We start from the raw sequence: 27783 nt of genomic DNA, 5'->3' as shown, positions 1-27783 counted from the left end.
CTGAAGTCAGCATATCCCCTTGACTTCAGGGATTCTGTGACCTTCTTCAGTAGTATGCAAGATATGTTGTGTGTGTGCCTGTGTATGTTTTTCTGAGAAGAGGAGCCATAGCTGTTATTTTAGGAGACAGGCTGAAGTTTTGTTGGTTCTTGATATTTTTATGGCTGGGGAAACGCGGCGATGCCCAAATCATATCTTGGTCTTATTGTTCCTCCTTTCTCTGAAATTCCTGAGGAGGCTCTGTATCAGGACAGTGACAGCTGGGAAAAAAATGAAATATCAGCACTGAATTGTTCATTGTGCTGGTTCCCAGTGCTCTAAAGCTGGGCTCTCTGGGACTTGAGACCCAAGCACAAGGCTCCTGTCCCCAGAGTCCCAGCATGACTCTCCACTGCTGCTGGCTGCTGGCCCTAAGGCAGTAAGAGCTTCAGAGCTCTCAGCACGCGGTGAGCAGAGGCAGAGACCAGGAGGCAGGCTCTGCCTCAGCGTCCCCACTGCTGCATAGGAGGAGCAGGGACTCAAAAACCTATGTGTGTGTGTGTAACTTCATCTCATACTGCTAAATGTGACACACACATCCTTAAATCTAAGCAGTCAGATCAGTCGTTTCTTCTCACAGGAAAGAGTAAAGATGGAAAGAGAGGCAGAAGCTTTTCCCTCCCCGCTGGGGCTTTGGTCAGATTCTCAAAGGGGGTTTGAGATAATAAGCTAATTTCCTACACTTTCACACAGTGGTTACATATGGGACTTTTAGCACACGGGAAAAGCCAAGAGACATTGTTTCAGAGAGGGCATCTCAAGTCACAGAAAGAACCAGGTTCTGAAGTTGGATCCCGCCTAGATTCTCCCCAGCTGCATGTGGATTTTAGGCACTTCCCCTTGCATCTCTGAGCCTCAGTCCCCTCTGTGAAATGAGGTGTGGGACACCAACCAGAGTGATCCTTAACTCACCTTAGAGCTCCTGGAGGGAAGAAAGGTGGTCTCATTCACCCTTGACCCCAGGCCCCCAGACTTCCTGAGGGAGAACAATAGTGATGATAATGCATGGTGTGGCAGAAAGAACACCCTTGGAGTCACAACGCTCAGGTTTGAGTCTTGGCACAGCCACTCACATGACCTTGAGCATTGCTTCATCTTGGGTCCCATACCTGTGAAGTGGGTAAAAGTTGAAGAGATATAAATAATGTCTGTGAAAACTGGCCTGAAGCCCATACACACACCCCTACCCCCTAGCTGTGCCCCTTCCTGGCTCTCTCCACCGATCTCGAGCAGCCCCTGTGCTTTCTCCTCTTTAGGTGTGTGTGGGGCAGGCATGGGCAGGAGCCCCAGGTGGGGAATTGTTGGGGCCTCAGTCTCTGGAGAAGGGACAGGGGCAGTGCCTCACTTGGCACAGGCTGGCACCTGCCGTTCTTTTCAGTCCACATCTGGTCCTCCTAGGAGGGGCCTCTCCCCAGTTCTGCATAAGATCTTGGCCATTTCTCCAGCCTTCCCTTTCCTCCTGGTCATGTTATCTCTACCTTTACCTCCCTTGCACACACACTTCTTCTGGACGTAGAGAGGGAGACAGAGGAGGAAGGTGGTCTGAGGTCTGCTCTCTCGGTCTCACTGGGGCTGAGACTTGTTTGCCCCAAGAGCCTATACTTTGAGCTGACCCTTAGAGGACAGATAGAATTTACCAGAGAAAGAGATGTTGCCACGGAGGTGGGGAGACACGAGGAGGAAGTGGCTGAAGCAGAGACAGTCCATTGAAGGCAGCGGAAGACATGCCTGAAGAGGTACTGACCAGTGGGGAGCCCTTTGCTGCTGCTGAGGGCAGTGGAGGAGCCGTGGGTGGATTTCACGTCTCCTTTAACACCCGCTGCCAGGTGCTGAGCTGGGCCACAGAAACGAATCTGATGTGAGCCCCTAGCCTGTGGGGCGGAGGGTCATAACACACCACCAGTGTACCATTGACTGTGAGCTGGGTACTCAGCCTGAATTACCTCATTTAATTCTCACAACAGCCCATAAGATAAATACTGTTAGTATCCCTGGTTTATCTGTAAGAAAACGGTAAGTTCCTTGCCCAAGGTCTCCACACAGTGAGTGACCAGAGGTAAAGTTGGATCCGGGCCCAAGGATCTTCTGTCTTAGTCAGCTCGGATTGCTATAACAAAATACGGCAGACTGTGTGGCTTATAAACAACAGAAATTTGTTTCTCACGGTTCTGTAAGCTGAGAAGTCCAGGATCATGGCACTGGCAGATTGGTGTTTGGTGAGGGCTTCCTGGTTAGACAGTCATCTTTTCATTATGTCCTCTTTTGGGAGAAGGGGCAAGGGATCTCTCTTGGACCTCTTTTATGAGGGCCTTAATACCATTCATGAGGGTTCCACTCTCATGACCTAATCACCGCCCAAAGGCTCCCACCTCCTAATACCATCATCTTGGGCATTAGGTGCTTAACATATGAATTTGGGGAGGCGGACACAAACGTTCAAAGCATAGCAGATCTTAACTCTATATTTTATCACCTCTCAAAGGTTAGAGGTCATTTCTACCTTGGGATGAAGGGGGTCAGGAAAGACATGAGGAAGGAAGAGATGCTGAGTCTTAAAAAACAAGTAGGCGTGGATCAGATGGATAGAGATGGGAAGGCCATTAGAGACAGAAGGAACAGCAACAGCAAAAGCATAGAGGCGTGAATTAGCAGGTGGGGACTTCAGAGGGGCTGAAACGGAAACTGGAATGGCAGGCAGGCCTTAGTGGCTAAAAAGCTCAGAGCTCATGTGGGCAATGGTGATGTGATCTGGTTTGTAAATAGAAAGATCATTGAGGCAGAGAGTGGAAAGTGGTCTCAGAGGCAGAGGTGGCCCATTCTAGGCACTCATTACATGTTTGTTGAGTAAATGAATGGAATTCAACAATTGTTATGTACCATTTATGTTCCAGTCACTCTACTGGGCTCTGCGGTATTTAGCAGTCAACAAGACAGACGCTGTAAATGACCAGTCATTATGATGGTCCAATTGAAAGATGATGAGACCTTAACTTCAGGTGGTAGCAGTGGGTTTGGGAGGAAGGGATGGATCTGTGGGATTCTAAGAAGATAGAATCAAAAGAACCAGTAGGACAGGATGGGCTGGAGAGATGAAGAATGTAAGGTCAATTTCAAGGTTCCTGGTTTGGAAGACTGGATGCACAGTAGAGGCTAGGGAACACAGGAGGAGGAGCAGGTCTGGGGAAACCAGACGCAATTTCAATGTCCAAGAACAGAGGATTGGTTATATAGATCATGATACATCCCTGTGACAAAACTCTTAGAAAACATAATTTTGATGTCTATGACATGCAGTTATATACATGTATCATTTAACCAAACCTCTATTGTCAACCTTTGGATTTTTTTTGGTTTTTCACTTTTATAAATAACACTGTAATAAACAGATTTTTACAAAGGTCTTCACCACTCTGATTACTTTTAGAAGAGAAATGTTGCAGTCCTGAGGTACAAACATCGTTGAGGCTTTTGACACATATTTTCAGATTGCTTTTTAGAAAGGCTATACCAAACTTTACTCCTCTGGCAGTGCAGAGAATTCTACCTCAGCATACACCACAAGCACTAAGATCTACAGATGCACACACACATACCTCTTGTAGAAGATAAAAAATAGTATCTTGTTATTTTAATTTGCATTTCTTTGTCACTGTTAAGTGTTTTCATGTTTATTAATCCTATTTCATGTTCTTTTCCCATTTTTAGGGGTGTCATTGATTTTTCATGAGTTTTTAAAATATGTATTTCTTATTATTTGCGGCAAAATTTTTCCCACTTTTTTGTTTCCCTCTTAATTTTGCTTATTATATTTTTGATGTACCAAAACACTTAAAAGTGTTTACAAAGTCAAATCTGTTTATCTTTTTATTTCTAACATTGCATTGATGTTTAGGAAGTTTAATGATAAAATATACATCTAAATTTTCTTTTAGTTTTACTTTTTTAGCATTTAGTTATTTTGTGTATGGTGTGAGGAGAGGAAGTAAATGGATCTTTTTTCTAAATAGCAAATTTTCATATATCACTTGCTGAGAAAATCCTCTTGTTCCCACTGATGGTGAAGCTTCCTTTATCATAACCCAAGCTTATATGTATACACACACACACAGAGTCATGTGCCGTATAACGTTTCAGTCGACAATGGCCCGCATATATGATGGTGGTCCCATAAGATTAGTACCACACAGCCTAGGTGTGTAGTAGGCTATATCATAGATGTGTGTAAGTACCTCTGTGATGTTCACACAACAACAGAATCGCCTAATGACGCATTTTTCAGAATGTATCCGCATGGGTAAGCAACGCATGACTGTATATTGATCTGCTTCTGGGCTATCTTGTTTCACTGATCTTTGTATTGATTCTTATATGTCTGCCACTGTTTTAGTCATTGAAAATTCATAATATACTCTAATATCTAATTAAATTTGGGGGACTGTTTTTACTGTTAGAGCTTTTGGATGAGTTTCTGGAATCCTTTTGGTAAATTTCAAATAAATAAATAAATCCTACTGGGATTTTTCCTAGAATTATGTTAAGCCTACATTAATCTGGGAGGAATTGGCATTGTGTTAATATTCACCCTTCCTATCCAAGGATATAGTTTGTCTCTTCCATTTTTTTGGTCATCTTTTTATATCTCTCAATAAAGGATTATAGATTTTTTTTACTATAGGCTCCACATATTTAAGTTTATTGCTCAGCATTTGATATTTTTTGTAGGATTGCAAATGGGATCTCTTTTTTATTCTATCTGATAACTATTTCCTATTGGAATACAGATCCCATTACTAAATTATTCTATCCATTTTAAGTTTAGTTGATTCCTTTAGGTTTTCTAGGCTAATAACAAACTCCCTGGAAATAATGGGTTAGAGCCCATGGTTTGGTAATGCCTCCAGTCTTCAGGGCTTATTTGTGACTTTCTCCAGCAGTACTCAGAAGCCTGGTCATAAGGGTGGACAAGGTAGATGAGTGGGTTGATCCCAAGTTCAGGGTTTTCCTGGGCTAGGGCAGTAGAAGGGCAAGGGGCAGGGGGTTCAAGGAGTTCATGAGAGAATAGCTGAAGTGACATAATTCCAGGACTAGACTGAGAGGGGCTCATGGACTGAGCAGATGGGGGGGATGTCACTGGTCGGACAGACTAGAGGGAGGGAGAGGGTTGGAAGGAGAGGAAGTTGTGGCCCTGTAATGGACACTGAGATGTCATGTTTCAAAGCTGATGCCTTTCCAGTACTATTCTGAGGTCTCTCAGGGAAGAATGATCTCATTTTGCAGTTGAAGAAATGGCAGCTCAGGGGCCGGCCCCGTGGCCAAGTGGTTAGGTTCACGCACTTGGCTTCAGCAGCCCAGGGTTTTGCTGGTTCAGATCCTGGGCGTGGACATGGCCCTGCTCATCAGGCCATGCTGAGGTGGCGTCCAACATAGCACGACCAGAGGCGCTCACAACTAGAATATACAACTATATGCCGGGGGGCTTTGGAGAGAAGAAGAAGGAAAAAAAATAAAAGATTGGTAACAGATGTTAGCTCAGGTGCCAATCTTTAAAAAAAAAACAGAAAAGAAATGGCAGCTCAGAGAGCTTGTCGCTTACCCAAAGTCACCCAACACCTAGTGGCAGAACTGGGATTTGAGTATTCTTCTGCTGTGCCATACCAGCTCACATTCTGTCTTTATTTTTCAGGGTCACTTTAGAACAGTTGACTGAGAGAGCAAGAAGACAACAGAAAGGAAAGGAGGCGAGCCCAGCAGAGCAGATACTAGAGAGAGGGCAGGCTCCTCCAGGGCCCCTCAGTAGCTGCGAAGGGGAGGGGGGACAGCTGGGCTGTTAGGTCTTCCTGTTGGCCCAAGAACCCCCTCAGGCCAGAGCACCACACCCCAGCATCCTACACCATGCCCTGCCCTGCAGCTCACTTTGTATCCTCCATTTCACACTGTGGCATCACTACACGCTCACTCTTCTCCACCACATACCCTTGTCTCTGTCACATACCTTGTGTCTCCACCACACACCGAGTCCTCTCTCTACCAGCCGTGTTTATTCCACATGCCCCAGCTTCCCCAAGATACACCTCATGCCCCCGCCTTGTTTCTCATTGGCCTGTACACACTTTGGGTCCCTGCCACTCACCCAGTCCCATTGCAAGTGTGTGCCCAGCTCATGCCCACTTATGCTGTCTACAGAGTGCATTGGATGGCTTCTGGAAATCTGTGGCCACTCGAGTGCCCAAGGAGCCCCCTGAGATTCGCATTCTCAACCCGTATTTCATCCAGGAGGCTGCCTTCAACCTCATCGGACTGCCCTTCAACAATGGCCTCATGGGCCGGGGGGTGAGATAGCTGGGTCCTGGGAGAGGGAAGAGGACAAGTGGGTCAGAGGTGCCTTGGGAGGGAACAACTGGGTGGCAGGGCAATAACAGAGGGCTCAGTCCTCAGGAATGGAGCTTGGCTCTGGGGAGCTTGGCTGAGGGTCTCAGCCTAACTCAGCCTTCCAGCTGAACTCTGCACCTCCTTCCTTTCCTCCTCCAGAACATCCCGACCCTTGGCAGTGTGGCAGTGACCATGGCACTACACGGCTGTGATGAGGTGGCAGTTGCAGGTTTTGGCTACGACATGAGCACGCCCAACGCACCCCTGCACTACTATGAGACTGTGCGCATGGCCGCCATCAAAGAGGTGTGGAGCTGGGCATGGGGCAGTCCCTGGGCAGGGCTGAGGGAGGAGATACTTCCAGCACAAAGGACAGACTCTGACTGCGTGTGCACAAATGAACGATGAAAGGATGAGCCAGTGGCTGATCTGGCTGCCCAGAGCTCCCAGGAAGGCTCTGCCCCACCCTCAGCTAAGTTGGGTCACCAGATGTACATCCCTGCCTGCAGGCCTCTAACCACCAAGCATCCTCTGTGCCCCTCTTCCCAGCCTCCCTGTGAGCCCAGCACCCTCTCCCTCAGCCTCCTCCCTGAACTTTCCCTCCCTGGCCCTCTCCTTGCCCTGGCCCTGCACCTGCCCTCCTGGCTGTTCCCCAGCCATCATCTGTTCATCTTGGCACCAGCTCAGAGCCATCCTCTTGACTGCAATTTCTCCCTTCCCCTACAGGACTTCTTTACCCCCTCAAACAACCCACAGACATTGCCTCTCAGTCCCAGGACGCCCCCTGTTCCTCTTCCCCTTTTCCATGGCCAAGCACTAAAGTTCTTTATCACATAGAATTGCTTCCTAGATGAGCCATATGTTCATGTACCTTAGAGTTCAAGAAGCATTGAAGTTCTCCCAGCCTGTCAGTCAGCCTCTCCTCGCATCTCTCCCTTCACAGCAAGATTTTCCATGTAGAAAATCTGAACCCCTCTTAGAACACCCTTCACTTCCACCACTAGCCTTCCACTGATCCCAGCCTGGAACCCGGACATCTTGGGCCAGTGCTCTGAGCAGCTTCTCTCCTCCTCCATCTGGGTGGTGGGGGTTGTTGGAGGAAATTTCCCATCTGTGCAGATTCATGGTTCTATAAATGTAGGAGTCCTAATTTCAGCTAGCCCTCATCCCTGCTCATCAGTCTTTTTACTTGCCCTTCTCCAACCCCCACCACACTGTTCCAGAACCTTATGTTCCCCGAAAGCTCCCATCCACCCTTCCTCCTCCAGTGAGGAAACTGAAGCCACAGTGGGGACTCTGTCCCCTGTGCATTCCTCACTCCTGCTGGGCCCTTTGCCCCTCACAGCCTGGCTTCCCCCTTCACCAGGCATGACTCCCACCAAGGTCACCAGTGACTTACCTCAAGGCTGCCAAATCCAGTGAAGAAATGTAAGTCTCATCTTTCCTAGTATCTCAGAAACGCTTTTTATATTGACCACGCCTTCCTCTTTGAAACTCTCTCCTGCTTAGACTTCTGAGCCAGTAATTTCTAGTGTTCCTCTTATTTTACTTGCCGGTCTTTCTCATTCTCTTTTTCAGTGTCGTTGATTTCAATCCACCCCTTAAGAATCAGCATTAGCTAGGGCTCCATCTTAGATAATTTTCTCTTCTCACTTAGCTCTTCTCGGGGAGATGTACATCCCCACCCATGGCTTCAGTTACCGTCTCTCTTGTTTCATGTTTTTCTGGCTCATTCAGGCTACCTCAAGTTATTGGGCATTATTTCACAGATATAAGAGAGACTTGGAAATCTTATGGGAAAGCAGAAACAGCCTTACAGCTGGGCCTCCTGTTGCCTGGAATGGGGTTTGGTAGTGAGACGCCCATCCTGGGTCCAGGACAGCTCCAGAGCTGTCTTATCCCCCTCAGCAGTGGCTCCAGCCCTGCCTCATTATTACCATGACCCTGTGGATCTTTCACCTCTGCCTCTCTTCATGCATCTTCTTTGTCCCCAGCCAGCACCCACTCCAAACTGCTCTCACAACTTTTACCCGCCTCTTGGCTTCTGTTTACTTATATCTTTGGTCTCTTACATATTCCTGTTATGTAAACCTTATCTAAAAGTTTTAGACAGAAGGTGAGAGACCATAGACATAGGCAGTAGCCAGATCATGAAAGGCTTTCTCTGCCCTAGTAAGGAGTTTGGACTTTGCTCTGAAGGCAGGAGGGAGCCATGGAAGAATTTTAGGCTGGAGATTAGCATTTAGGAGGGTCACGGTGGTCACAGCATGAACTAGAGGAGTGCAAGGCAGGAATAGAAACTGGCTGGGCGGCTGTCAGAGCAGTTTAGGCAAGAGGCAGAGACTCTTGAACTGAACCGTTCAGTGACGACGAGAAGAGAGAGGTAAGAAACAGGATTTTAAATCAGCAAGGCTAATGCCTTAATGCAGGCATGAGGTAGAAGGACAGCACCTTCCCTGAAGCCCTGTGGTGGAGGCTGTCCTTTCTTCCACATGCCGTCTCTCAGTTTTCAGGCCATTGCCCCCCATCCTGTAGAGCCGTCTGACTGTGAGGCTCACGGCATCCGCTGCACCCCCTCCATGCAGCATGCTGAAGAGCACAGGCTACGAAATCAAAGGCCTGAGCTCAGAGCCCGCTGTACCTTCCTGCCTTTATCAATAAAAGGGGTAAGGAGAGCACATACCTCCTAGATTTGGGAAAGATTAGATGTAATAATGTGTGAAAAAGGCCTGGCACCTAGTAAGCACTCATAAATGTAGCCATTATTATTAATGTTAATGTTTTTACCTCTACTTATTACTACTAGCTTCCCACCTTTTGGATGAGGATTCACTGAAAATGCTGGTGTCTGGGTTTGGGATCCCTGTTGTCACCTGAGGTTGTCTTCAGTAGTCAAGTGAACCATTCAGCGCTCTGGCCTCACCATTGCTTCACCTCCACTCAACTGATGAGCCCATTCTCCAGGCCTAGTGGGAGTATGTGGGATGTGAAGACACATGAAACAAGGATGGAATGCTGGGGGATATGTAAGGGATGTCAAAGGAATTCATAAAGGAGACAGAAAGTAGAGGAGAATTAGGAAGATGGGTCATGGGGACCAAAGGAGCAGCATTGCAAAGAGAGTGTCTACAATGTCCAGTGCTGCAGAGAAGTAAAGTAAGATGAGTCCTGGGAGATGGCCATCGGATGTACCAGTTAGGAGGTCCCCACTGACTGCAGTGAGAGCAGTTTCAAAAGAGTGGTGGCACAGGAGCCCAAGTCAGGAGCTGAACAGTGAGCAAAGGCGAGACAGAGCACAAGTGTGGCGCATAGTTAGTGCTCTTTTGGGGAGGCCTGGATGAGAAGGGGAGGAGAGGCCCTGAGTAGTAGCTGGAGGATGAAGTGGGTTCATACAGGAATCTGCCACAGCAGAGAAATCTGGGCTGGAAATGTAGAGTTGTGAGTTCTGAGCACAACCACTTGTTCAGAGACAGGCAGGCGCAGATTAGATTTCCCAGGGAGACAGTAGAGTAGGAGGTGCAGATCATTCGGGCCGGGACCCTAGGTGCGCCAATATTTCATGGCTGGGTGACAGAAAAGAAGCCAGAGATAAAGATAGAAAAAGAGCTGTGAGAAGGAAGGCTCTTCTGAGCGTGTGGACTGTGAATGGGATGGACATCTGCATCCAGAATCAGGGATGCTAGGGACCTGGGACTAGCAGAGTCCTGCCCCAGCCCACAGACAGTGTAGACAGTGTTGTGCAGAGACCTCTAGTAGGCTCCTGTGCTGTCTGCATGGAAGGAGGAATTAGGAAGAGAGCACCAGAGAGGTGGCACTGTCTGGTCTGAGAGCGCTACGCCTCAAAGCAGACTTTTTGTGTGCTCCTGTATTGTGAACATTGTGAAACATATTCATAAGTGTAGAGAAGAATAAAATGAACTCCACATACCTGTCCCCCCTCCCACCATTATCAACGCACAGCCAGTGTTGTTTCATCTCTTCCTCTCATGCTCCCTCCACACTGACTATTTGGAAACAAGTCTCAGATATCATATCATTCTAGCCACAAATATTTCAGTAAAGTCTCTCTGAAAGATAAGGACTATTTTTTTATTATCACAATACCATTATCACACTAAAAAATTAACATAATTCCTTAATATCGTCAAATATCCAGTCCTCTGCTGACCTTTCAACCCTCGGTAACTCCCAGTGGGTGTTCTTGAAACTGACCCATCAGATTGGTTACTTCTTCTTCCTGGGGAGTGCTGAAGGGTTAAGATTAAAGTAAAGAGCTGCATGAGTTTCCACATTTGCTTGGATCCTGGCCCTGCCATTCCTCCATGCCTCTGTTTACCTATAATATCTCATTTCATTCAGCACATATTGATTGAGCACCTACTCTGGGCCAAACAGTCCCTGCCTTCAAAGGGAAACACCAAGCCAGATGCTTGAATCTTCAAGGAAGGAGGGTGAATTACCCAGGGGTCTGCAACAAGGAGGGCCAGTTGGCAGACGGCAGACGGCAGAGTGTAATGACAGGAGCCTGAAAGGAGCCAGAGGTTTGAGGGAGTATGGAGGGACAGCTGTGTGGACGCAGCAATAAAGGGTGAGGAGGACCCTGCCCACCTCCAGGCTCGGTGGAGTGCGGATGTGGGGGAAGAGTCGCCACTGAGAGTGTGTCTGTCGGACGCAGTCCTTAGGGGCAGTCAGGATTGTGGTTAGCATGAGGAATGTTCAGAGAAGAGGAACATAGGGAATTTTGCCTGAGTTTCAGATTGATAAGATTTGGAAGGTTGGAGAAGGTTGACTAGATCCAAATAAGGACCAGACAGAGCTTTAAGTTCTTAGTACTGGTAAATAGTGGCTGTTAATATCACTGTGCGAGGCTCAGTGCTGACAGATGCAACAGAGTGGTCAGTTGGGTACAAACTATGATAAGGTTGTTGGCTTTCATTCATTCATTCAATTCTTTTTCATTCTTTGAGAGACTTAGTGATCAAAGCTTCCTGGTGAGAGTACTGGGGATAGGAAAGAACCTGAGCCTGGGTACAGTTTTCCCCCAGGGAAGCCCTGGAAGGCAGCATCTTCCCTGTAATTTCCACATTAACAGTAAGATGAGCCTCTTGTTCTCTGGCCCCCTGGCTCCTCTGACCTGAGAGGCAGGATTTCATCAGCTGCCCCCAGGCCTGGAGAGTGGATTGCTTCAGACCGGATAATGACTAAGCCACCATACATGGTTCTCTTTCCAGCAGGGCCCACCCCCCAGACCCGGGTTGGGCCTAAGTGACTCACATTGCCTGTCCTCAAGGTGCCTAGGACCTAGGTGCCCCGGATGTGCTGCCAGACAAGGAAGAGTTGAAGTCCATGGGAACAAGGTTGGAAAGCGTACATCTCCTAAGACTTGGAGGAAGAAGTTAAGAGACATAGTTTTCCTGGGATGGGGAAAGAGATTAGAAGGTTATTTTCTCCAAGTCCAAGGAAAGGAAAAGATGAGCTATGGCATTTCTAGAGCAGATTTTCCACAGTTACAGAACCTTGGAGGGTGCTGGTCAGAAGAAGGCATTGAGCCCTGGGAAGGCACGTTCTAGTGGGGTTGTGTCCCAGCAGCCACCTGGGCTGCCCAACTGATCGCTTCTCCATCTCTTTCCTTCCAGTCCTGGACACACAATATTCAGCGAGAAAAAGACTTTCTGCGGAAGCTGGTGAAAGCGCATGTCATCACTGACTTAACCAGTGGCATCTGAGGTGGGCATGGCCACAGAGGTCCATGCACTGCCAGGAGCAAGCAGCAGCCACCACCACCTGCCCACTTCATTGGCCTCGGTCTGGCTCTGCCTGAGAGGCACAGGAGTCTTCATACCCAGAGAAGGACAGTGCCAAGTGGCCCCAGGGGTGGCGAGGCCTTGGCGGGGCACCCAGAGCTGTGTCTGTTCAGAGGCCAGCCTCAGAGACCAGCACTCAGCCTCAGTCTCAGCCTAGGTCCTTGGAGCCAGAAGGCCGGGAGGCTACTGGCGGTGCCTAGCAGGCCCAGCATGCAGGAGGTGGACATTAGGCAGCAAGACTGCTGCTGGGATCATTTCTCCAATCAGTGTTTGGTGTATTATCATTTTGTGAATTTGGGTTGGGGGGAGGGTAGGGATAATTTATTTTTAAATAAGGTTGGAGATGTCAGTGTGGTCTACTTGCCCTACAGAAAGAGGCCCAGTAGAGGGCCCATCAGGCAGCGGTACCAGTGGGCTCCCTGTAGAGTGGGAGAGCCAGGACTAGCCTGTGCCCCACTCTGAAACTAGCCTGTACCCTGCTCCGGAGCTACAGGGAGATAGATAGGATCTCATGCCAGCCCCCTTCAGCTCACGATGCTGTTTGGCCTTTCTTGGGGAGAAGATGGGATATTCCCATTCACCAGCCCCTAGCTGTCCCACAGGGAAACCTTGGAGCCATCCTTTAAGCCAACAAGACAGCCCCAGGCAACCCTCCCCGCCACCCCCCCCCCCCCACCACCGCAACTGATCCATAAGACGGTGCCCCAGGCCCAGGCTGACCAGCTTGGCAGCTGTTCTGGGTTTTTTTTTCCTGCTTTTTCTCCCCCAATCCCCCCAGTACATAGCTGTATATTTTAGTTGTGGATCCTTTCAGTTGTGGCGTGTAGGACACTGCCTCAGCGTGGTCTGATGAGCAGTGCCATGTCCGCGCCCAGGATCCGAACCAGTGAAACCCTGGGCTGCCGAAGCGGAGTGCGTGAACTTAACCACTCAGCCACAGCATCGGTCCCTGTTCTGGGTTTTAACAATGAGACTGTCAGGTCCTGGGGTTCTGCCTTTAGCCTGGACCAGAGGGAAGCGAGGCTCAAGGACCTTACCCAGGCTGTGGGCAGCAGTCCTGGGCAGCCACCATGGAAGCAATAAAGTTCTTCCCTGAACCTGGCCTTCTCTTGCTTTCTCTGACTTTCCTGGAGGAAACAGGAACCTGGAGCCTCAGCAACTATGCTAAACCCAAGGGCCATCTCTCCAGCCTATGGATTGCTGGGACCCTTTCAATTCTCATGTCAACTGCAGGACCTGGGTAGCCATCTAGGAGCTTCTGGAGCCTCTCCTGTCCCACACAGTCCTGCACCCTCTTTGCCAACCGTGAGCATCAGGGCACGCCCCAGAGTCTACCCTGGTGCCTCCTAAAGGAGCCAGAGGGCAGGAGATTGAAGCCACAGTCCTAGGACAGCACTTCTGGGTCACTACAGCCTCAGCTCTACAGGGACAGAGGTTCCTGCAAGCACAGGAAAGATACACCACCAAGCCCCCAACACACAGAGGCCCACAAACCTAACCCACTCCTGGCATCTCCAGCTGAGCCCTGGAAAGGACATGCCCCGCCCCACCCTTAACACACAGGCACACCCTGTCCCCCAGACCCCTTCTTCCTGCACAGAACAGGAGGGCACAGCCCAGCTCTAGGCCCCTCTGGTGAACATCAGAAAGGACATCCCCCAACACCTTACCCCCTTAGAATCCTGGAATCTGATCCCTCCCTTCCCCAGCATCCCAGGCAGGCTTGAGAATGGGCAAACACATACCTACACCTGAGACCATGGAGGGAGCTTCCTGCCAGAGCTGCCACTGTGGCAGTCGGTGGGGCTGGCCGGCCCCTCGCCTCTTACCTTCCATCCCAATCCAAGAGTCCAGGCCATCCCAAGGACCACCAACTTCCCATATGGCCCCTACCGCTGTGGTTTGTCCTCAGGCAGAAGCTTCCTCAGCTGAGGGGAAAGCAAGGCCCTAACTGAGGGACAGGCAAACCCAGGGAAGCCAGCCCATCTGGGCAGTGGTTGTAGGAGGTAGCAGAGAGCAGAGCTACTCACCGCTTGGCCTCCTGTCCCAAAGGGGTCCTGTCAAGCCTGTGGACTGCAACCCCCCCCCCTCCCCCGCCCCCGCCAAGCACTTCTCTGCAAGCTGGCTTATCCCCATCACTGTGCAGAAACTGCTCTCACAAAAGCTGTGGTTCTCAGCCCTGGCCGTACCCCAGAATCACCTATGCAAGTTTGGAAAACTGCACATGCCCACCCCCAAGACTCTGATTGAGGTCTTGGGTGGGGCCCAGATGTGGGTAGTTTTAAAAGGTCCACAGGTTGTTCTGGTGCATAGTCAGGGCATAGCTGGTCCACCCACGTTCCCTGAGCACTTTCATTCCCACCCACAGCTTCCAGTTGTCAGTTGGTTGACAATTCCCGAATTGCCATCTGCACCCCATTTCGCTCCAGGCTACAAATTCAGCTGCTCCCTGAACATTTCAACTAGGATGATCCACAGATCCTTCCCACTCGACAGGTCCAACACTGAACTCATGAGCACCTGGCCCCAGCCTGCCCCTCCTCCAGGGAGCCCCAGCTGCCAGAATGCATCCCTTCCACCTGGTCACCTAGGCCAACGGCATGCCTCTGTCTGTCCTACCCCTCACCCCAGGCAAGCAGGCACAACTGAATTTTCAAAAAGGTGTGGTCCTGGAAGAGGCTGGGTAGCCCCACACTCTCCCCACAGCTCTGCTTCAGACTTCTCTCTCCCAGCAGCCTCCAGACATATCTCCAAACCATCCCCACCACCGCAGCCAGAGTCAGTCACTGGAACGCATGTCTAATCACACCATTCTACTGCCTGAAACCCTTCAGTGGTCCCCAGAGTTACTGGGATTAAGTCCAGACTCCCTAAGATGACACACAGGATCTGGCCTTTCCTTACCTCTATCCATATTAGTCACCCAACCTCCACCTCACCTGCCAAATTGCTATCATTAGGCATCAGAATACCACCCTCCAGCCCCTACCTCAACCTCAGCGCAAATGTCTCTCCTCCATGACCTCCCCTTCTTCAGCCCTGGGCACCTTCTCCTACCAGCACTGCCCCGCTGTGCCGGGTGAGAGCGGAGTTGCAGGTGTGTCTCTACTCCGCCCCGGCCGCTCGGGAGGGGAGCGGTGGGCGCGGGGGAGCGGCTGGAGCAGGGTTAGCCCTTGAGAGCCCCGGCGCGGTGCGCGCCGAGCCAGCGAGTTCCGTGGCTCTGCTGAGAGAACAAACTTGTGGCGGATCAGACAGCGGAGAGCAGTCACCGCAGGGCGGCCAGCCGGACCGGGGACGGCGCGAACCGGACAGCCAGTGGCCCAAGGCAGGGGCCAGCCTGTCCCTCCGTCCCCGCCCTCGCTCTCCCTCTCCCGCCCTCAGCCCGGCCTCTCAACTCCCTACTTCGCGTGTCCACAAACTCTGAACGCCCAGTGTCCGCGCATCGCCGCCGCCGGAGTTCTCCACCCTGCGTCCCGGGGGCCCTTCCCAGCTTCTCCTCCTCCCACCTTGGGGGACCTAGCGGAGCCAGGCGGGGACGGCTCCCCGGCGGGTGGAGCAGCCAGGTGAGCCCAGAAAGGTGGGGCGGGGCGGGAGCGCTCCGGGCCCCACCCCGGGATCCGGTGACGCCGGGGCTGGAATTTGACACCGGACGGCGGCGGGCAGGAGACTGCTGAGGGATGGAGTTGGGCCCGGCCCCCAGACACGGCCCACGGGCTCCACCAGCAGCAGGTCCCTCGGGCCCCAGCCCTCCCTGCGTCCCAGACCCAGGGCCCTGCACCCGCGGTAAGCTGACCTGTTTGCCCACCCCTCGTCCCAGCCCTGGGTTTAGGGGGAGCAGTCAGAATAGTTCCCCTCCACTCTTTTCTTACATCCTCCCTCTCCTGGGCCCAATGCGCAGCTCTCCGCCCCTCCCAGCCCCCTCAGTCCTTCTTGTCGCTGGTCCGACTGCGGACGCCCTGCCAGCCCGCTGTAATGTGAGGCTCTCACTGCTGCTACAGGGCACAGACTGGCTGCCAAGGCCACACTTTTGGCTAAAAGGCGCTGCCAGGTGCATAGTCCTGGGCATGAGCCTTTTGAGCTGCGGGGGAAAGCCCGGCACTGGTCCCAGGAAAGGTGCCTAGAAGAACACGGCGCAGGATTCCCGTGGTGAGTATGGGGCTGGCAGATGGGGAGGCAAGGGCTGGAGGACCAAAAGGCCTCAGATGGCTGGGAGGGTAAGAGAGGGCCCGAGGTGCCCTCAAGAGACCCACTCCTGGGCTCCCCCTAGTGCAGGGGGCCCTTAAAGTTGCCTTGCCCTGCTTTCCCTCCATCAGTGAGAGCCTGGCCCCTCAGGGCCCGTTTTCAATTAGCTGATCACACTTGGCCCTGAAGGACCTCACCAGGGACGCCTGGGAGATCCAGCCCACAGGTATGAGGCATTCTGTGTGCTTGGGGGTGGGGGTGAAGGTGACGGCTGGGACCCAAGAGTTGGCCAGTTACTGAGGGCTCATGAGGGCTCTGGGGCCCCGGAGTATTTGGGAGTGCCGGCCAATGTGGACTCATGAAGGCTGGTGGGACTCAGAAAGGCTGGCTGAGCTCAGGAAGCATGGCTCATGGGACGAACTTCTAGGAGCAGGGCCAGGCTGCCAGATCCACAGGAAGCTGGAATGGGACAGACTTGGCCCAGCTCTCAGAGACCAGGCTGGTATGGAGGCCTGGCTGGCCCTCCTGGGAGTTGCTCGGGCCTGAGTCTGGCTGAGTGTCGGGAAAAGCCCACCCTCCTTTGAGTCTGCAGGTTTGGCGGATGCTGCCCCCTGGTGGCCCTAGAGAGCCACGGCCCAGGCCCCCATGCTCTTGACCTATCAGCCCCCACCATTTGTGGTCAGAAGAGAGAACTGAGGGGGCTCTGGGTCCAGATAGGAATCACAGAGGAGCAAGGTGCAGCAGGCTGGGTGGGCTGCACAGGCTGAGGGCCTGGGCCTCACGATCGTCAGACAACTCTCAGGTCACCCAGCAAGCATCCTAATTCTTCTCCAGGCCACAACTTCCTCCTCTGCAGCCTGGAGAGAAGACTGTAGGACGAGGGCGTCCAACTACTCCCTTCTCCAGCCAATCCTGGCAGCTCCAGCCCTGCAGCACAGAGCAGGAAGGTCCTGGGGAAAGAGACTCCCCCCACCTGCTGTGTGGGCCTAGCCTTGGGACCTTAGCAGTCGCTGAGCTTCTCTGAGCCTAGTTTGCTCATCTGGAAAATGGAGATTACACCGTTTACCTCGTGGAGTTGTGAGGACTGAAAGAGGGCACAGATGCAAAGTGCCAAGACATAGTTTCTCCATGCAGCTCCCTCTCGTCCTCCTGGGTCGAGTCTAGCTCCCCAAGCCCCTTGTTCCTCACCTGGGGAAACGGAAGTGGAGGGATGAGCTGCTCAAAGGATAACCCATCTTTCAATGTTCGAAGCTGCCTCAAGAGGAGGGTGGGGAAACAGGTCAACTGCGGCTGATGGGAGCTCTTGGTAGTGACAGAGATGGAACCTGGATGTGGAGGCCCTTCTGTGCCGCCCCACGGGCCTCGGCCTAGGCGGCTGGTGAGTGGTTCTCCCAGGGACTCCCACCCGGTCTCGAGGAAAGGTGGTTTGACTGGGGAGGGAGAGTGGGGCGTGGCGTGGCCTGGCCTGGGCAGGCATCAGAAGTGGGAGGGGAAATGGTCAGGGAGGGACCAGGACAACGGAGGAAGGTCAATGCCCTCCGGTGATTTCTCCCCTGGGCTCTCTGAGGCCGCCGACCCATAATGCTCCAACGTCAGCTCTTCCTGAGCTCCCCCCACCCCGAGCCCACCAGGGTGCCCTCTTCCTCCCTGAGGCCCCACTTTGTCTCTCTGCGCAGCCGGCCTTGTGGCCAACCCTGGCCGCTCTGGCCCTGCTGAGCAGCGTCGCCGAGGCCTCCCTGGGCCCCGCGTCCCGCAGCCCCGCCACCCGCGAAGGCCCCGCGCCCGTCCCGGCGCCCCCCGCCGGCCACCTGCCCGGTAGGTGAGAGGGCGAGGGGCGGGGGCGGGCGGGGGCTGGCCCGGGACCCCGCCCATGACTCCGTCTCATTCCAGGGGGCCGCGCGGCCCGCGTGTGCGGCGGAAGACCCCGGCGGCCGTCGCCGCAGCCGGCCCGGCCCGCGCCCCCGCCGCCCGCGCCCTCGCCCGCGCCCTCCCGCGGGGGCCGCGCGGCGCGTGCCGGGGCCCGGGGCGGCCGCGCGAGCCGGGGGAGCCGCGCGCGGGCCGCGGGGGCGCGGGGCTGCCGCCTGCGCTCGCAGCTGGTGCCGGTGCGCGCGCTCGGCCTGGGCCACCGCTCCGACGAGCTGGTGCGCTTCCGCTTCTGCAGCGGCTCCTGCCGCCGCGCGCGCTCCCCGCACGACCTCAGCCTGGCCAGCCTGCTGGGCGCCGGGGCCCTGCGGCCGCCCCCAGGCTCCCGGCCCGTCAGCCAGCCCTGCTGCCGACCCACGCGCTACGAGGCGGTCTCCTTCATGGACGTCAACAGCACCTGGAGGACCGTGGAGCGCCTGTCAGCCACCGCCTGCGGCTGCCTGGGCTGAGCGCTCCCTACCGGGGTTTGCCGACTGCACCCCTACCCCTGGATCTGCCTGCCTGGGCCCTCCCGCAGGACCCCGCGAGCCAGGGGCCTCAACCGGAGATGAGTGATGGACATCAACCCTCGAGAGATGGAGGGACGACTGACCAGTGGCCCCAGGGTCCTCACCCTGCCAGTCCCAGCCCTACAGACACCAGAGACCTCAGCCGTGGAGACCTTAGGACCCACTTCTACAGACTCTGGCACTGACCAGGCCACGGACCCAGGACTCCTCTGGAGAACCCAGCAGTGTCTGAGGTCTCAGCCTCAGTCCAGGCCCTGGGGGAACAAAATTCGGAGGAGACGTATTGCAGTTGCATTGCTGAAGGGCCTATGCTAGAGCGGGCCTTGTACTTACCGGTGGGAGCTGGACCCCTATTTATTTTTTCTAAATTATTTATTTACTTCTGTGGTTTGTCGGCTCCTTTCCTGCGCAGTGGGGGCTGGATGGGGAGAAGAAGCTGGATAGAGATCATGCCCTGACCGTGCCACTCGACTTCAGGCTGACTCTGCAATCACAGGCCTGGCGTTGATCTCCAACTGCTTGCCCCCACCCAGCCGCTCTGGGACATGGGGGACATGGAACACAGGGAGAGTGAGTGGCAAAGGTGTGTTCACCAGTCTCAGCAGCCCAGCTCTCCACCCCCTGCACAGTCCCCAGCGCTTGGAGCCTGGGGTTACCAGTGGAGAAAGCACTATCCTTGCGACCTCAGGCATCCTGGGAGCTTTGCTTAATGGGTAAAGACACAGAGAACCACACAATGCCCCACCCCACTGTCACTGATCAGTGTGCCACCCTCTAGGGACCCTGACAGGTGCATACACTGCCTATGCTTGTAGATGGTCCAGCATGGGGAGCTCACTACCCACATTCCATGAAGCAGCCCAGGGCAAGAGAGCATCTGAAAAGGCTGAGGGTGGGCAAGAGGGTGCAATGGGAGGTTGATTTAGGGGGATGAAGCATGGAGCATCATGGCGACAAGAAGGCAGGAAAGGACTGAAGGTCCCAGAGGGACCTGCATCTTGGGTGATGAACAAGGATATTCATTTATTCATTCAACAAATATTATTAAGTACCTATCATATGCCAGATGCTCGGTAGACAGACACCAGGGATACAGAAGTGAAAGGGACAAGATCTCTGCCCTTAAGCTTAGACTAGTAGAGACAGACAATAAATAAACAATTACGTAAATCATTATTTAAATTCAATTTGGCAAATAGGATGAAAAAGGACAAGAAGCTAAGAGGTACACACCTTCATCAGGAAGGAAATAGGTGTTAGTGCCAGCCCTAGCCTTCCACACTGTCCCAGAGTCATGTCCAAAAAGTCAGTGCAATCCCTCTGAGCTGTTCTGCGTGTCCTGTGAAACCTTGTTTCCTGGGCCCGATGAATTTGTCCTATATTGTCTTCTTTGGCAATAAGAGGGGGACATGTGTTTGGAAAGGACGCTGAGTCTGAGGAAGCACAGGACACCCAGAGCGGCTGTCGGGAGGCAGTGGGCTATGCGAGTCTGGAGCCAAGGAGGGAGGTCTGGGCTGGAGGTGGATTCGGCAGCTGTGAGCACAGGGCCAGGAGCTGCAGCCAGGGTGTATGAGAGCACCCCAAGTGAGGCAGGCGGAGGGGGGTCCCTCGGGCACTGGACACTACTGACTGCAATGCCCTCCACACTGCCTAGGGGCCTGCCTGCTCCGGCACAGATGCCCCCTTCACCCAGGCGAGAGTGAGGAGCTGGCAAGAGGTGTCTGATGGCCATGTGCCTTCTTGGTCAAGGAGGGGCAACGAGCCTGTGCTCCCTCTCTTCTGTGTTCACTGCTCCAGTTCCAGGTGCTCCCCAAACTTTGGTGCTCTCCTGGTGCCCTCAAACACCCCCTTACCCGTCTCTGCCTCCAAACTGATTCAGGATCCTCAGTCTTCAACCACCCAACCCCCACCAAGAAAATCGCACCAGTGCCATGCAGTTTGCAGACACCTCACAAAGGCCTGGCCCTGGTCCTGGCTAAGGGTGGACATCCTGTCAATTCCGGTGTCACTGGGCCCAGGGGGCCCCTGCTGGAAAGACTTGAAAGTCTGACCTAGTGCCCAAACCCTGTAGGGCCTGCCCCTCAGTGGACTTCTCTGCTCTCAGAGCCACTTAAAGGAGACAGATTAAGGCCCTCTCTGACAATGCTCACAGCGAGAGAGCCAGGTCAGAGCCGGAGCCAAAGGTGCTGGCTCTCAACACTCCCCAACTGCCAGGTCTTGAGGGAGTCAGGTCTGCCCCCAACTTAAGGCTGCATTCTGGGCCCCAGAGACATTGTGCCCAACATCTCACAAAGTCCCAGATGAAACAGCAACTTCTCCAAGAGGAACACATTTCCACAAGAACTGGCCTCAGTTTGCAGCTCACAAAAACCCAAATCCCTCTTTAAAATAATAAATAAGTAGAGCGAGCCCTGATGGCCTAGTGGTTAAAGTTCTGTGCTCACCGCTTCGGTGGTTGGGGTTCACTTCCAGGTCATGGAACCACACCACCCATCTGTCAGTTGCCATGCTGTGGCAGTGGCCCACATAGACGAACTAGAATGACTTACATCTAGGATACACAACCATGCACTGGGGCTTTGGGGAGGAAAAAAAAAAGAGGAAGATTGGCAACAGATGTTAGCTCAGGGTGAATCCTTCCCTGAAAAAAAAAAAAAAAAAGATAAGTTTTTTAGAAAAAATGTATAGATAATAATAAATAAGTAAAGCTATTTTCCCCAAAGGAAACAAGCTATGGAGCTGCACATCTCTGCCTACAATTCAGCAGAGGTCACCTTGCATGTGACCTCACCAGGCAGAGTGCTTTAACTCCCGGGGCCACAGGTGGCTGTGGTATCTCGATTTTTGACTGCCGTCTTTGTTTCACATTCGCAAAATTACATTGCCCATTTGAGTGGTCTCCTGGGAACTACAGTACGGTCTCCCCTAAAGGGGTATCAGGTCACCACCTCTGGCAAGACAGAAAACTACAGGGGGCTTTGAAATGACAGTTTTTTCAGCTTCAGGGAGCACCCAAAACTTCCCTCTAGATTCATTGCAGTCAGGAATCAAGGCTCAGGGTTCCACGTGCTCCCCCTGCCCTTGCCAATGGCTTTCCTCCCCTCTTGTCCAGGGACTGCCATATTCCCCTGGCTACAGACCCCTGCGACACAGAGTGTGTGGGCCAACCGACTAGCTAAGGTCTCATCTTGAAATGGAGAGGTTGGGTAGAAAGCAGAGAGATCAGAGAAAAGATCTAGGCGAATCTGTGCCATGTGCGATCACCTTTCTTGTTCACAGGAGTGGTTCTTAACCTGCTTCGGAGTTTGACAGTCCTCAAGAGAACCTGATAAAAGCCAAGGAGCTTCTCCCCCAACAAAATGCTGAAAAAACCACTGATGTGTAAATCTGGTAAACAGGTGGTCCACAGACTTTCTGAAGCTCATTCAGAGAGTCCTTAGGAGTCCATGGCCCTCGAGGTGTGATGCCCTACTCTACATACTATTATAAATGTCCTCCTCTGGCTCCATTAATCCTTCCACCTGTACTCAGGACCCCATATCAGGGCTCTCTGTTCAATTAGGTACAAGCCTCCCCATTCTTCAACTTTTATTCTCTTGAATTCCTCCTTTCCCTCCACATTTAAACTTGCTCAAATATATCACAAATACAAATATCTATATTGTCTGCTTCCACCTCTCCTCCTTCACTAAAGAGCTCTTGCTGAGTCACCACGGGCCTCAACATTACTAACCTCAAAGGCTACTGCTCAGCCTTTAGTCCTTTGAACTCTCAGAAGCGCTCAACTTTGTCAGCCCTCCTTGAAAACTTGTCCTCTCAATCCCATACTCTCCTGGTTTTTCTTCCACCCCTCTGCTCATTCTCAGACCATTTCGGGGTTCCTTTTCTCTCTCTGCCTCTTAAGTGTTCCTCGTGGCCTGATACAGGCCTTCCTCTCTTCCCATTATACTCTCTCCTGGAGCAACACTGTCTCCTCCATGCCAATGATGCTCACATTGTATCTCCAGCCCAGACCTTTCTCCTGAGCTCCCAGCCTGTATTTCCAATACTTCTATCTGCATAGCCTCAAACTTAACATATCTGTCCCCGATATCTTCTGCTCACTCCTTCAGATCCACTCTCGGCCCTGCTCTACCTCTCTCTGAGCCTCATATCAATGGGCTTCCCTGCTCTCCAGCCTCTAAATCTCCTCAGGGTTCCCTCCTCACTGAATGGCAGCAACCTCCATCCAGTGACACAAGCCAGAAACTTGGGCAACATCCTAGACTCCTTGAGCTTCATCACTTTCCTTACCCACTGGTCCTCAGCTCCTTAGATCTTGCAAGTCCATCCTCATTTCTCTATTCCCAGTGCTCGTCTGTTTAAGCCTGCATGATTTTTGGGATGGTTTATAGTTAATCCTCCTAACTGGCCTCTTTGTCTCCAGTCTTAGCTCCCTCCAGTCATTCTCAACCCTGAAGCCAGAGAAGTCACCATTCTCTTAACATTAATTGAGCACTAACGATGTTGAAATGGGCTAGTTTCAGGGATTCAGAGGTCAGCCAGAAACATGTTCTGCCATTAGGGAGACCACAGGTGGAGGTAGAGGTGGGGGAAGGGTTGCCAGGTTTAGCAAATAAAAATACAGGACGTCCAGTCATATTTGAATTTTGGATAATAAATACTTTTTTTTTTAAGTAAGAATGCCTCATCCAATAAATGGGATGTACTTATACGAAAAAAATTTTTGTTGTTTATGTGATATTCAAATAGTTATAACTGGGTGTCCTGTATTTTTCTCTGGTAACCCTGGGTGGGGGGAGGTAAACCAAAAATTTCAATCAACCAGCCTAAGTCCCCAACAGAAGTGTGACTGGGGTACAGTGATGTATGTCAAGGTAGGGGAGGATTCTATACTCACAAAAGGAATCAGTTCTACCCGGATGGAAGGGGAAGAAGAGCCAGGAATGTCTTTGTGGAGAAGATGGCACTTGAACTGAGCCTTGAGAAATGGAATATTTGCACAAGGTGGATGAAGGGCACTGGGCCTGTACCGGTTGTCCTTTATTGCCTTCATTGCCTCTCAGCTCCAAATTCACCCTTGTCATGGCACATGCCCTCTCCAGCAACGTCTGGGCCTCAGCCTTGGATAGGGGTCAGGGAGCGCCTCTTCCTTGGGCTCCCTCTCAGCCCTAGGTCTCTGCTACTCCTGTATTCTTTAGAGTTCTCTTCACTTCTTACTAGCCAGTCCCTCATTACTTCCATCCCCGTTACAGTTTAAAATTCTTATATTCAGCTGCCCCTGTGTGCTCACTGTGTGGTTTCTCCTGATTGGCCCCAGCCTGACACAGAGCCTTCTCAGCAGAGGCAGTAGCACGAACAAAGGCAGGGATGTGGGAACAGCCTGGTGTGTTCCCGGGATAGCCAGCCATTTCATTTAGAATTGGGGGAGGTCCCTCACCAAGACAAAAGGCAGGAGAGATCATAAAGGGCCTTGAATGCCATCCCAAGAAGCTTGGACCTTGTCCTGAGGGGGAGCCACTGAAGGGTTTGAAGTGGGATTGGCTAGAGATGTGTTTCAGATGGATCACTGGCTAGATGGACTGGAAGGGGCAAGGCAGGTCAGAGATGTTCAGGCAACAAGTGCTGGAACCTTGATCTAGGGCAGAAGCAGTGTGGAAGGACAGAAGTGAGGCACAACAAGCAGGACTTGGTGACGAACTGGTTGTGGGGCCTGATGAAAGGGAGAGTTTCCAGGTGTCTGGCTTGAGTGACTGGTAAGGAAAGTAAGAGATGCAGTATTTTTAGCATGTGATGGGGGTAAGGTATGGGGGAAGTCATGAGATCGGTTTTAGACATGTTCACCTTGAGGTGCCTGTGACACCTTCAGAGGGCAAGGAGCCCCGTGGCAACTGGCTATGAGGGCCTGGGACTCAGGAGACTCTGGGCCAGAGAGACTGGGGAGTCACAGCTCAAAGCCAGGGGAGTGGTGAGATATCGAGGGGAAGAGGAGAAGCAGAGGCTAAGGCCTGCAGAACCAGCATTGAAGGAACAGGGAGAGGAGGTGGGACCGGCCTGTGAAGGAGACCAAAAGGGAGTGGTCAGAGCAGTAGAGAAAACCCCAGCAGGACAAGAGCCAAGTGCAGGGGAAGAATCAGGTCACTAAGGACTGGAACTGCCCGTTTGATTTTCTTGCAACATGGTGGCCTAAGGACTCAGGCTAACCTTCTTCCCCAAAACAATTAAAAATATTAAACAAAGTATATCTATATTTAAAAAAATTTTTTTTAAGATTTTATTTGTTTTTTATTTTTCCTTCTCCCCAAAGCCCCTCAGTACATAGTTGTATATTTTATTTTATTTTATTTTATTTTTTTGAGGAAGATTAGCCCTGAGCTAACTGCTGCCAATCCTCCTCCTTTTGCTGAGGAAGACTGGCCCTGAGCTAACATCCATGCCCATCTTCCTCTACTTTATATGTGGGATGCCTACCACAGCATGGCTTTTGCCAAGCGGTGCCATATCTGCACCCAGGATTCAGCCAACGAACTCCGGACCACCGAGAAGCAGAACATGCGAACTTAACCGCTGGGCCACCGGGCCAGCTCCATAGTTGTACATTTTAGTTGTGGGTCCTGCTAGTTGTGGCATATGGGATGCTGCCTCAGCATGGCTTGATGAGTGGTGCTAGGTCTGTGCCCAGGATCTGAACTGGCGAAACCCCGGGCCATGGAAGCAGAGTGTGCGAGCTTAACCACTCGGCTGTGGGGCCAGCCCCAAAATGTATATATTTAAAAATTAAATACATCTATGAGCTGGCAAACACAATGAATATTCAGACCAAAGAAACAAGTGAAAGCAGGAAGCTGCGTAGGTGAGAAGAGCTCTGCAGTTGGCTTTCACTTTGAGGGCATTCTCCTTACCTGGTGAACCTGAGCTTATGTGAGGGCTCCCTGAGCTTATGGTGGGGAGTCTACTCGGAAACTTCTCCGTAAGGCCAGGATCCCAAAGTGCTATGCCCACACTTGAGGGTGACCTGGAAATAAACTTGTCCCTCCTCTCCCCAGCTGCTCTCCAGGGGACTACAAAGAAAATCGCCTGCATTTAACCTCAGTGCTAAGTGGAAGAGGAGAAAATTTCCCTCGAGAATTTTTAACTACAAGCAGGCCCTCATCTGGTTTTGCAGACCAAATTCACACTCTTTTGGAAGGCTGAAAAACTTCAAACTGAGAAGTTAATTTGCCACGGACATGGATTGCTAGTGCTTCCAGGTGACCAACAGAGGCCCCCTCTCCTCTGCTGCTGGGCTTTGGAATGCTCTCTCCTGAATCTGGGGAACCCTCTCAGGGTTGTCACAGGTTCTGGCCCCTATATGTCCTACTCTTGTCCCTCAGAAAGAAGAACATGTCTGTAACTAGCTCCCAAGACTCCTTTCCCACTTGGCTCTAAGCTATCCTGAATTGCCAGCCACATCTCCTGGAAGTCCTCTTTGGTCTGGTACCCAGAAATGCCCCAACCCTCCCCAGGGCCTACTTCCATCTGTCTGTCCTAGTTGGTGTTTGTGAAGCATGTTCAGGAGCATCGTTGGTGAGACTTGGCTTCTCTCTCTGCCAGGGGAACTCTCAGGCACAAGAGGAAGCCCAGATTGGAGGCAGGAAGAAAACTCACATTGATCAAGTTGTGGCCTCTGGGCTGGGCCCTATTCATATACCATCTCAGTTTGTCCTTCGCTGGAAGAATTACTGGTTTCATTTTTTTTTTTTTTTTGGTGCTTTTTTTTTTAATTAAGGTTATAAAAGTTAACATCCTTGTGAAATTACAGTTGTACATTATTATTAGTCATGTTGTAGGTACACCACTTCACCCCTAGTGCCCTCCCCCCACCCCCCTTTCCCCTGGCAACCACCGATCAGTTCTCTTTGTCCATATGTTAACTACCACCTATGAGTGGAGTCATACAGAGTTCGTCTTTCTCTGTCTGGCTTATTTCACTCAACATAATACTCTCAAGGTCTATCCATGTTGTTGTGAATGGGACAACTTTGTCCTTTTTTATGGCTGAGTAGTATTCCATTGTATATATATACCACAACTTCTTTATCCAATCATCAGTTGCTGGGCACTTAGGTTGGTTCCATGACTTGGCTGTTGTGAATAATGCTGCAATGAAGGTAGGGGTGCATGGAGCTTCTGAAATTGCTGATTTCAGGTTCTTAGCATATATACCCAGTAGTAGGATGGCTGGGTCATAAGGTATTTCTATTCTTAACTTTTTGAGGAATCTCCATACTGTTTTCCATAGTGGCTGCACCAGTTTGCATTCCCACCAACAGTGCATGAGGGTTCCCTTTTCTCCACAGCCTCTCCAACGTTTGTCACTCTTGGTTTTGGATATTTTTGCCATTCTAACAGGTGTAAGATGATATCTTAGTGTAGTTTTGATTTGCATTTCCCTGATGATTAGTGATGATGAGCACCTTTTCATGTGTCTATTAGCCATCCGTATATCTTCTTTGGAGAAATGTCTGTTCATGTCCCCTGCCCATTTTGTAATTGGGTTATTTGATTTTTTATTGTTGAGTTGTGTGAGTTCTTTGTATATTATGGAGATTAACCCTTTGTCAGATAAATAACTTGTGAATATCTTTTCCCACTTAGTGGGTTGTTTTTTTGTTTGTTTTCATTATTTTTAAAGTGAGTTTCAGAAGAAGTCATGGTCTTATGGCCAGAAAGAGGCAGAGACAGGTTTTGAACACAGGCCTAAGCCCAGAATTTGTGCTCTTGACCCTTCCCTCCCCGTTTCACAGTGAAATCTCCAGTCAGCATCAGGGCCAGGGTATTTCACACCCCTAGGCACAGACCTGGAATCAGTTACCTTATTTTGGCTTCCTGTTTCCTCCTTCCAGATTTCCCCTGCCTCTACTCTTTCCTCCTTCAATTTATCCTCTGTACTACAGATAGATATTTCTAAAATGCAA

At 51.6% G+C, this 27783-nt stretch overlaps 2 protein-coding genes across 18 annotated transcripts in view; both read left to right on the top strand.

Moving 5' to 3' along the window:
* The window catches only part of ST3GAL3 (ST3 beta-galactoside alpha-2,3-sialyltransferase 3), a 197219-nt gene extending 183910 nt beyond the window's left edge, over positions 1-13309 (top strand). For 7 of the 8 annotated variants that reach the window (XM_070609912.1, XM_070609910.1, XM_070609913.1 and 4 more), the window contains 3 exons: positions 6223-6369; positions 6568-6714; positions 12045-13309. In XM_070609912.1, coding sequence (XP_070466013.1) covers positions 6223-6369; positions 6568-6714; positions 12045-12134 — 384 coding nt within the window. In that variant the 3' untranslated portion in view covers positions 12135-13309. The remainder of the gene's footprint in view (positions 1-6222; positions 6370-6567; positions 6715-12044) is intronic. The other variant, XM_070609917.1, reaches the window with a different exon arrangement.
* Positions 13310-14362: 1053 nt separating this feature from the next.
* ARTN (artemin) lies at positions 14363-19209 on the top strand. 10 transcript variants are annotated; one of them, XM_070609868.1, is made up of 5 exons: positions 14363-16358; positions 16526-16620; positions 17646-17772; positions 18071-18209; positions 18285-19209. In XM_070609868.1, exons 3-5 carry the CDS (start codon positions 17713-17715, stop codon positions 18764-18766), a joined length of 681 nt encoding a protein of 226 aa, XP_070465969.1. In that variant the 5' UTR covers positions 14363-16358; positions 16526-16620; positions 17646-17712; the 3' UTR covers positions 18767-19209. The 10 variants fall into 10 exon arrangements, with proteins under 10 accessions (XP_070465969.1, XP_070465970.1, XP_070465963.1 ...); XM_070609862.1 differs by having other exon boundaries at positions 14364-15775; positions 16211-16358; positions 16526-17772; XM_070609859.1 differs by having other exon boundaries at positions 14364-15995; positions 16211-16358; positions 16526-17772.
* Positions 19210-27783: the final 8574 nt, after the last annotated feature.

This window comes from Equus przewalskii, chromosome 2 (assembly GCF_037783145.1).
Source record: "Equus przewalskii isolate Varuska chromosome 2, EquPr2, whole genome shotgun sequence".
In the NCBI taxonomy this organism is placed as follows: Eukaryota; Metazoa; Chordata; class Mammalia; order Perissodactyla; family Equidae; genus Equus; species Equus przewalskii.
This window is presented reverse-complemented; position numbering and strand designations above follow the sequence as displayed.